Source organism: Anomaloglossus baeobatrachus, chromosome 6 (assembly GCF_048569485.1).
Source record: "Anomaloglossus baeobatrachus isolate aAnoBae1 chromosome 6, aAnoBae1.hap1, whole genome shotgun sequence".
Classification (NCBI taxonomy): domain Eukaryota; kingdom Metazoa; phylum Chordata; class Amphibia; order Anura; family Aromobatidae; genus Anomaloglossus; species Anomaloglossus baeobatrachus.
Window position 1 is genome coordinate 405323110 of NC_134358.1, and position 11114 is coordinate 405334223.

Sequence of the window (11114 nt, forward strand, 5' to 3'; positions counted from 1 at the left end):
TATTTATTTTTCATTTATCCAAGTTCCTTTGTTAAGGTGATCTATGTTATTGCAGGTCTTCTTTGATTTGATGCGAGAAATTCGTGCCAGAAAGATGGAAGACAGTAAAGAGAAAAACGGCAAAAAGAAAAGAAAAAGCTTAGCCAAGAGGATAAGGGAAAGATGCTGTATTTTATAATGAAGGCACTGTTGATTCCTCCTTTTTTTTTTTTCTCCCCCTTACTCTTTTATTGATAAGAACCATTACCTGTTGGCATGCCCCACGCAACTCACTCAGCTGAGCATCTGTGCTGGTCATTACAAAGACACTACAATATACCCTAAGCACCTCGGCACTGCTCTGGAAAGACATTCAACTTCACTGACACAAAAAGGGAAAAAGAAGAAAAATTACCTCTGTGGTATCTGGAAACAGTCCATTTCCCCAAATAAGTTTATTTTAGTTTGTGCACTGTTTCTGAATGTACACATTGTGCGAGAACACTTACCATAACAGCTGGGGTTAGGAGGCATTCTGATAATGGTATATGATTATTCTCCTGTTATTACAAGGATCAGCAGCGCTCTGTAGCAAACTAGGGTCAAACATCATACCATAATGGCTTTATAGTTACCTAGGTCAGTCTGCCTCTGTCATAGCCTCAAATACTCTGTAGCTCTGAATATGCCTTAAAGTAGACCTGTCAGACATCAAGGGGCTGTTCTAGATTAAACATGTAATTTCGAATTTGGTAATATGAACTGATAGGTTGGAAATTTCTTCAGCCTAGAGATGAGCAGACCCGAACAGTAAAGTTCTGTGTTCTTACCGAACATAAACTTTTCCCCCCCAAAAAGAATCAGTGTTTGAGTTTTGAGATCGGGTACTTTTACGTATGCTGACTACTTGAGCGTGCATCATTGTGCTTGGGTACGCTCAGTGCTTAGCCCAGTGCGAGCCACTTGCAGTGGTTGAATGTTTCGCACTGGGTGTAACAACCGCATGATCGGATGTAGTGGGTAGAAAAAAAGTGAAAAAACCTTGCCCCCAGCTCTCTTTATGGCTGACCGTATGTGGGCAGAGACCTGAATTGTCCAATTAGTGATATCCAGTGGGATTCAGGTCAAGTTCTGGTCCAGAACTGAATTTTATCCAAAGTCCGGCTGAACCCGCCAAACCAAACTTTCACGGGTCTGCTCTTCTCTACTTAAGATTACTAATGGCTGCATACATCTGGAAAACACCGCTTTAGGTAATTGGTAATTAAAGTAAAATTGCAGCTAACCTTTTGAGACTTAGGTTCTGAGTTACAAAATCCATCCAGCTTAAAATGGCTAGTGTGATCAAATTGTTGTTATTGTGCGCATTCAGCTATTGTGCCTAACACACCTTTTGCCAGCATTTCATAGTTATAAGGCTTTCATCATGTAATCATATATAGTTTATTAACTAAGAACACTCCCATTTTCCTAAACATTTGTTCATTTTAAAGGGAACGTGTCACCAGGTTTCCAAGATCTAATCTTGTGCCACCAGGATTCCTGTTGCTTAATTAAGGTTCTAATGATCCGTTTCTACTACCTGCTATTGGTGCAGAAATGAACTTTATACATCACTGTCCCTGTAAATCTCTCTGAGCTGAGCGGTCCGATGGGCTGGCCGCCTTTGCACCTGCTTAATGAGCCCCTCTGTAGTTGATTGACGAGCTGGGTTAGCAGGCTCACAGTAACACAAAGCTTGGTTTGTACTCCCCTATTAGCGATGATTACCAGGAAAAGCAATGTATAAAGTTTATTTCTGCAGGCAAGGCTGTAAGGTAGGGATTGTTAGGATCCCCATTAGGCAACATAAGTGGTGGCAGCAGCTTAGACCAAGGAAATGTAATACTATTCCATTTTGAGTATTTTCCAATGCCATTGTAAGCACGTCTGGTGCTTGTTTGTTAAAATGCCAGATTCTAGATTTATATTGCAAATTGCTATGGTATGTAATAAGTTAGGCGTAAGAATGGTTTATCCAGCTAACTCTTCGTTCTATTAGAAGACCATAGTAGCTGAAGATCTAAACTAAAAATCATACTTCTATAAGTAAGGGTTACAATTAATACATAGACATACATTACCCAACTATGGATGTAGTAAAATAGACCCATGAGGGCCATGAGTAGTCAAATATACAGCATTTTGAATGTAATCCCTGGAGAAGAATACAAAATGGAGAAAAAACATTAGTCCATCAATATATATATGAAAAATAAACTATAGATTGTATGATATAGCACTAAAGGCCCCGTCACACACAGAGATAAATCTTTGGCAGATCTGTGGTTGCAGTGAAATCATGGACATATTGTTCCATTTGTATACAGCCACAACACTGGCACTGATTGTCCACAATTTCACTGCAACCACAGATCTGCCACAGATTTATCCCTGTGTGGTATCACATTCACATTTTTTATTGGTTCTAAAAACACTGTGGTCAGATGGCTGGAAGTCATAGAAAAAAAGTCTAAAAAAGCATCAAAATATACCGTAGCAGTGATGAAAACTTTGGATACAGTATTATTCCTTATTGGAATGTGAATATTATAGATTCTTACTGAGGGCAGCAAAACTACAGACAAACAAGGAGAAAGGAAATTTGTGAAACAAACCAGAATGTGTTAAACCTTAGATTTCTCGAAGTATATATTTTATTCTCACGATACCTAGTAATGAGCAAATATACTCGGCACTATTCATTCCTCGCACAAATTGTATGGTATTTGGGATATTCGTTAGTTGATGAGTATTTTGGTTCTCACCTCGCAAGATTCGAGCTCTCCGCACCACGTTTGGCACGTGATTTTCAACCACTAAATGTTCTGGCATTCCTTGCCAATGACTGCAATGCCGTAGCCATCTTTGCTACTGCCATTACTGTGATTGGCTGGCATCTGGTTTATATAAGACCCGCCAATACCATCTTGGGCGCACTTGATCGCAAGGGAGTTTTTAAGGATTAGTTCACAATACCGCTGCTGTCTGTCCGTGGTAGTACGGAGAAAGTTCTGGAGTAGGGAGACAATTTAACAGGCATTTAGGCAGGGTTGATTGCGCTACATTACCTGCTGCTAAAAATCTTACAAACAGGCACAATTCACAATACCGTTGCTATCTGTCCTTGGTAGTTCACAGAAAGTTCTGGAGTAGGGATTAGAGACTTTTACTGGCATTTAGACAGGGTTGATTGTGGTACGTTACCTGCTGCAAGATCAAACAGTTCCTTTAAAGGGATAATTCCAAGATATTCTATTCTGTAATCAGAGTACACTTAGTTGTGTACCTAATTTTAAAATGTGCAAGTCATGCATTAAGGGACGAGGAAGTGTCTGTGTGACAGGGCAAACTGTGTCTGCTTCTGCGGGAGCACCCCAAACCTTATCTCGTTCTAGCTTCCTGTCCCAATTAGCAGAGGGCATGGTACATCACTGTTGAAGCCAGAACAGTGCAAGTAGGTTGTGGATTGAATGCCTCCCACCTGTTTGCCAGCCCCACCTTCTCTTCCACACAGTCCAGTCTCACTAGCCAAAAAGCTGGACCACATAATACCTATCCTGATCCTCCTTCCTTCCACCATGAGGAGTCACAATAGACAAGTAACACCACGCTTGGACACTCCAAAGAACTTTTACCTTCCCTTTTATGGCTTCTCCTGGCCGCTCACTGTGCACATTTTAAGAGGGACATGAGGAGGTGTGGTGTGGTCGTGCACAAATATTTGAGCAGCCACGGTCAGAAGAAGCTAGTGGCAATTACTGTCTCAAGAGGAGGATGATGACACAGTTGCCATCATGTCAGTTTAAGATCACAACTCAGGAGGAGGACCAGATTGATAAAATTAAAAACGAGATGCTCGATGATGAGGCCAATGACCCAACTTGACAAGGTTGCATGCATAGTAGTGAGCACAGCAGCACAGGGGGGGAGGAATCCTTAGCACCGAAACAGGCAGGAAAAGGCCATGGATTGACCAGAGGGAGAAGACTGTCAACTGTTCCCCATACCACCCTTACACAGCCATATCATAGGCCAAGGGTCCGATGTTCCCCAGTCTGGCTTTTTTTTTTACTAAAAGTCCTAAAGAGAAAAGTACAGTTATTTGCAGCATCTGCCTATATCAAGCTGAGCAGAGCCAAGAGAACTACCAATATGAGCACCACCAGCATGCTTAAGCACGGCAGCCAAGCACCCCTCTAGGTGGTTGGAACACCTGGGTAGAAAACCAGTGTCTGAATGTGAAACTACTGCCACTTCCCTGGGCTACGTGCTTCTCAATCCACTTTCTGGGGAGCTGGTGCAAATGCCTCTTGCCCAGAACCTGTGATTGCACATACACAACCAAGATCAGCAACCACGTCCACTTCATTGTCCCAGCGCAGCGTTCAGATGTCCCTCCCCCAGACTATAAAATGGCAATACGCTCTACTGAAACTCATCTCTTTAGGTGATAAATCTTATACCGCTGCAGAGCTGTTGAAAGGTCTAACAGCTCTGAAGCTTGGCAAGCTGGAACACGTTCCATACCTGTCCCACGTGCTTAACTTAGTTATACATTGCTTTCTGAAAACGTACCCAGACTTGCCGAAGTTACTTGTGAAGGTACTCACCCATTTCAGAAAGTCTCATACTGCTACCACCAGTCTGACAATACTGCAGCAGTGCTTTCAAATGCTACCTCACCAAATCCATTGCGACCATCCCACACACTGGAACTCAACATTACACATGTTGGCAAGGCTTAGTGAGCAGCATAGTGCAGTAGTTAATTTACCAGCTCCAACATCCTTTTTGGATTTCCAATCAGCTTCTGCATATAACAACTGACCAGTGGGCATGGATGTCTGACATCTATGAGGTTCTCTAAAACTTTGAATACTCCACTTAGATGATGAGTGGTGATGACGCCATGATCAGCGTAACCATCTCGCTGCTGTGTCTACTAAAAAGTTTGCTGCTCACTCTGAAAGAAGAAGCTTTGCATGCCGAGCAGGTGGCTTTGGAGCAAGAACGTTTACTGGGTGATACTACCCAGCCCAGCCTCATCCCATCTTCTCAACCCTGACTGGGTGATAATCAGGAGGAAGATGCTGAGTAGGAGGAACAGGAGTTGCTTGTCTGTGCTACAGGGGGAGCTACCAACACCAGCTTCTTGTCTGTTCAGCGTGGATGGTTTGAAAAGGAGGAGAGGTGGAGGAAATGATGGATAGTCTTCATCCTGGTGGGGATACTTAGTAGTGTGGCACACATGGCAGAGTTAATGTACTATTATTGCCTTTTCAAAGACCCTCACATGATAAGCATTTTGGCCACCACCAAATACTTTCTCGACCTACAGTACAATTAGAAATGTCCATCTCTCCTTATGGTGCTAGATAGAGCTAAAAAGAAGCAACAATACCAGAAGGCCATTGTTGACCAGTTGCTTCAAAAATTTCCGTAAGACAACGCTGGCAGCAGAGGTACCGCTTTTTTGGACAAACAGGGATTAGAGAGGAGGGACACGCACACCGGGCAGGGGCACAGTATCCAATACCTGGGACGGTTTCATAAAACCGTCCTTGCACCAAGATCTGGCTGTGTGTGGTATTCTGAAAAGAGGGATAAGTTGACGAAGATGTTGAAGGAGTATCTAAGTGACTGTACCAGCATCCTCTGTTATTCCTCTGCCATATAACTATTGGGTGTCCAAGCTGAAAGTGTGGCACAAACACTTCTACGCCTTTGAGGTGCTGGCCTGCCATGCCGGTAGCGTCTTGTCTGATCAGGTTTTTAGTGCCACCAGGGCCATCATAATAGAGAAGCCCATCCGCCTCTCACCGCAAAATGCAGGCAAGCTGACTCATATAAAATTGAATAATGGTTGACTTCCTCAGACTTTACCACCTCATCTGATGACACCAAGCAAACCTACAGTCATCCAAAATATTCAGTTTTGTAAGTTGTGTTAATGTGCATCCCTGTACAGTATTCCCCCAGGGGTAATTTTTTTGTCCACCCTTGCACATAGTGCATAGGCTCTATCACTCTAGGAATGACACTCTTTACGAATGGTAACACAATGTTTTATGAGGCCCTCCTCAATGCCTCTTACAGCATGTATCAGAGATTCTCCTAATTTCTTTGTCCACCCTTGCACATTGTGGAATACTAGCATTGTCACACTCGGTCTTACGAGGTCCTTTACCAGCTTTGTACCAGTTCCTGTCACCTGCATAATATGCTCCACAGATCTCTTCTTTCGCTGGGTGAGAATCTGTCACGTCTGAGCTAAATTTTACTTAAACAGGTTACACTCATTCAGGAATACCCACAATAGAGGAGCTTGCTTTCCATAACTTACTTGTAAAGATGATAAAAATTGTTTTTTTGGATGCTCAGCTCAATTTTTGGACACGTGTTTCAGGCCTGCCAGACAACACTGAACATTTTGAAAAGGTATAGATAAGAGATCCATGTCAATGCAACGGATGCATGATGTGTGCAACCTCTCTGCATTTCCAAAATCTAAGTATCCAACAAGCACAGATTCACCTAAAACAGGTTTCGTGCCAGCACGACTTGGTGACCAAATGAAGAATTGGTGGAGGAAGGTTGAACTAGATGGACCTAGGTCTTTTTTCAACCTAAGTAACTGTGTAACGACAACCACAATAACGGAGCTCACTTTCCATACCTTTTTTCTAAAATATGGTCAGAATTGTTTTTCTGGCTGCTCTGCTCCATTTTCATGACACAGGTTTCATACCAGCATGACTACCATGATAGAGGCTCTTTCTTTCCATTACTACTTTTTTTAGAGGACAAAAATTTTATTCATTTTTAATACAGCAATTATGGTAAGATCTTTACTATCTACTTATGCGGACGTCACACGAGACGATATATCGTGTGATTTGTCGGCGGAGTCACGTCGTAAGTGACGCACATCCAGCATCGTTTGATATATCGTAGCGTGTGACAGCTACGAGCGACGGTGAACGAGCAAAAATACTCACCTTATCATTGCTCGTTGACACGTCGCTCATTTTCAAAAAGTCGTTTCTTCTCTGCGCCGGTTGTTCATCGTACCAGGGGCAGCACACGTTGCTCCTTGTGACACCCCGGGAACGATGAACACCGCTTACCTGCGTCCCGCCGGCTATGCGGAAGGAAGGAGGTGGGCGGGATGTTTATGTCCCGCTCATCTCTGCCCCTCCGTTTCTATTGGCCGGCCGCTGTGTGACGTCGCTGTGACGCAGAACATTCCACCCCCTTCAGGAAGTGGATGTTCACTGCCCACAGCGACGTTGCTCAGCAGGTAAGTGCGTGTGACGGAGGTTTAACTACCTTGTGCGCCACGGGCAACTAATTGCCCGTGACGCACAAACGACGGGGGCGGGTACGATATCGCACGATAGATCGTCTCGTGTGATGCCCGCATTAGTCTTCACTAGGCACATGAACAGCTTTCTTTTCATTCATGTTAAGTTCTTGCTTTGTTCCATCTTATTGGATTTATGGCTGTCAAATGTCATGATCATCTGATGAAAAGGAATGGTCCTTCTGCTCACATACATCTGTTCCACAGTCCACAAAATTATAGCATTTTTCCAAGCATTTATTCACAGATTTGTTCTGAACTTTTTTTAAGAATTAAAAGCAATGACAAAAACAAAAATGCTACCTGTGAACAGAGGGGTTTTTTCTCTCCTTTTTTTTTTCTCTTTCTTTTGCTTTGCCTTGTATACAAGTCATCATACAGGCCTATGAAATCAAATTTAGGTTTGGTTTTGTAGCTTTGTCCCTTTGTAAAAGTGGCATTATATTCTGACATTATTCCCAAAAACCAGCTGTAAGTCAGAAATACTTCCAGGTATCTTACCCATGCTGTTCCCATTTAGTTTTAGCACTTTTCCATCCATTTCAGTATTTTTACAGCCGTTCCAGACATCCTAGGAAGGTCCATCAGATAAATATTCGAGTTTCCCGTTGACTTGAATTAGGTTCATTATTCGGTACAAATTCACAAATAGCACTCGGCACCAATAATCCGTACCCAAATATTTTCCTATCCGTCAATCACTATTCCCAAACTATCTCAATTGGGTTGAGGTTATATGATGCTCATTTTGATGGCAGTACTCCATCCCTATCCTTCTAGGTCTCATAGCTCTTACATAACCTGGAGGTCTTTTTGGTTCATTGTCCTGTTGCTACACAAATGATGGTCTTACTATGTGCAAACCAGAAGGGTTACCATGTACTTGCACAATGTTTAGGTAGGTAGCCATTCTATGTATGCTTTAAGTTTGGAATAAATCATCAACAGTGTCATCAGTAAAGCACCCCTATACTAGCATGCCTCCCTTCTTTGCTTCACATTGGGCACCACACATGTGGAAACCATCTGCTCACCTTTTATTTTGTCTCCACAAAATCATGGCAATTGGTGCCAAAAGTCTAAAGTTTAAACTCATCAGAACGCAGAACAGATTTCCACTCCTCTAATGTCCAGTCCTTGGGTTGCTTGGCCCACACAAATCTTTTTGTTTGCAGTCTTCAGTCATGGGTACTTTGCAGCAATTCGACAATAAATGCCAACTTTACACACTCTTTTCCACACAGTTAATAAGTGTTTCTATTACTTGATATATGTGCATCATTTATAAGGGCTATTGTGTGACGTGCTGTCAGTTTTCTGTTTGTGAAGCTGGTAAATCTGATTAATTTGTGCAGCAGAAGTAATTGAAGGTCTTACTAGTCTGGAGAGGTGCTCCTGAGAGCCAGTTACATTATAGCGATTTGTTGTCTTTGATTGCATTCGAGCATACCTTCAAGTTTCTAGCATTCTTCTTGATTGACGGACCTTCATGTCTTAAAGAAATAATTGACTTGCCATTTCTCTTAGTTGAGTGGTTTTAGCCATATTCTGGCTTAGGGCTCAGGACTGTAAGTATCTGTGTACCACCATCATTGCGTCTACAAAACACACCTGATGTCCATAAATTCACTCTGAAGGCCATTTATACCAAAAATAAACTCTTGAGGTATATTTGTTCATTGGAAGCCATTTGAGGTGTTGACCTCATGAAGAAGCTTGAGCAAATGCCAAGGCTGTGTAAAGTTGATATCAAATTTAGAGAGGTACTTTGAGGAATCTAATATTTCATGCATATCCTGGCTTGTTTCTCAAGTGTTTAACTTCTTTTTCTATATTTATTCCTTAATGTTTGCAGGGTTTACAAAAGGGCACCTAAATAGGGTCATCCCTTTTAGGCAGACATTTTTTGAAAAACACTCAGTTTATTTTATTATTTTGACCATTCTATCTTACTGACCTGTTTTCAAAATAATGTTTGCATGGCTGGATGGATGTACCCAATATTCATATTAAAAAGCAGGCAAGGAAAAATGGTAAAGTGTAATGCTAATATGTGCAATTTACTAACACTACAGCTAAACAAATTACTTTTTTATATTATAATTTCTGTATTTTTTCCTAGCACAAATTTTTATCTTTAAGTTAAGCTTTACAAATTCACTATTACTCTACCACAATTTTATACTATTACGTCTATTTTAGCTAACAAAAGCCTTAATGTTTTCTTGTCATCTTCGTAATATTGACTATGTCCCTATGTCAGCATTACATCCATTATCCACCATAGATTGTTCTCACATTTCATTTTTTTGAGAATTTGCTCCACATTAGATTTGCAGAGTTTTGTAGTGATTTGTCCCTCTTGGCATATTTTACATGCAGGTATGATGAGTTTTTTTGTGTACTTCAGTCAACTTGAGGAAATGAGGAAAGTTGCCTTTACTTTCAGGATTTCAGGAGCTTGAGTCCTGCTAATATTGTTTCATGACTTGATAAGCCAAGAAATGCTGAATACATTGAAGCATAAAACCCTTCCAATGCTCAACTGTATATAAATGGTAATTTCATTGTTCATCACATATCATATCCAGGAAGCATTAAATGGGATTTGGGGGTAACTATAGAACTTTTATTTACTTACTGTGATTTTCTTTGTTGTAATCTAAGGTTTCTGACCACTAATGCTTTAGGCTGAGGCTACACAGATGTCTGAAGTAGCAACATGATTTTGCTAGATATTTCTTTGGGATACACTCGATGGCTAATTCCTTTCATTGTGATCGGCCATGTATCTTACCTACAAGAACATATATGAATCCTCTACATCTCACTTCATCTGTATAGTCACAGTCTTAAGGCGGGGGCTCCACGACAATTGTACCTGCAACATTTTTTGCGTGACCAAAGTTTGCTAGGTATCGCTGCTACATTACAGAGCAATACAAACGATTAAGGTTGCATTGCCTTGTCAAGGGTACTGCGACCACCACAAGCAAGGAGGTCAGCTAGTTGGATTTTTAAGACTACCCTCAGAGTCGCAATGCGACCCCATTGACTTGTATTGTGCTGTGATGTAGCAGCGAGGCCTGGCAAACTTTGGTCACTTGACAAGTGTTGGAGAAAAAGTCGCTGCGTAGCCCTAGCCTAAAAGTGCTCTTGATGCAGGCACACAGCAGAGGCAATCATTCGGTTTGGTGGACCACTATTCATGAGACTGTATCTTGTGAATTCAGCTGGAATAAGTGCCTCATGCATGTAATCCCTGAAGTGATATAGATAGATAGTTCTCAGTACTAGTCAATTAAGCTGCTTTCTCATGACTACCTTTTCGGCATACACAATATCCGCCTTTCCTGTGTGTAGGCAATGAGTGCACTTTAAATAGCTTTGCAGCTATGATGCTGGGTCCTGTGGTATTATGAAGCTACATGTTTCTGTAAACAATAGATAGGCTGATTCCACTGCCCAGTTTTATATTTTTGCCATAGAGCCATTTCAACTCAAATAAAGTTCATTTTTGTAATTATGTAGTAGTTGTATTTATTTTTTTACAAAAATACACTGAATTGTCACTTTATATCAGACACTCGACTTGTAGCGCATTGGATCTCTTTTGGCCTTAAGAACAGCAGCAGTTTGTTGTGGCATGGATTCCGGAAAACATCCAAATCCTTCAGTAGGAATGCGAGCAGAATAATTTCTCACAGGTGGAATAATGGACCTGTTCTGA

General features: G+C 41.5%; 1 protein-coding gene across 2 annotated transcripts in view; it reads left to right on the forward strand.

The window, feature by feature from the left end:
* Positions 1-10910, forward strand: part of RALA (RAS like proto-oncogene A) — a 49109-nt gene extending 38199 nt beyond the window's left edge. For both annotated transcript variants that reach the window (XM_075315136.1, XM_075315137.1), the window contains exon 5: positions 56-10910. In XM_075315136.1, coding sequence (XP_075171251.1) covers positions 56-178 — 123 coding nt within the window. In that variant the 3' untranslated portion in view covers positions 179-10910. The remainder of the gene's footprint in view (positions 1-55) is intronic.
* The last annotated feature ends 204 nt before the right edge of the window (positions 10911-11114 follow it).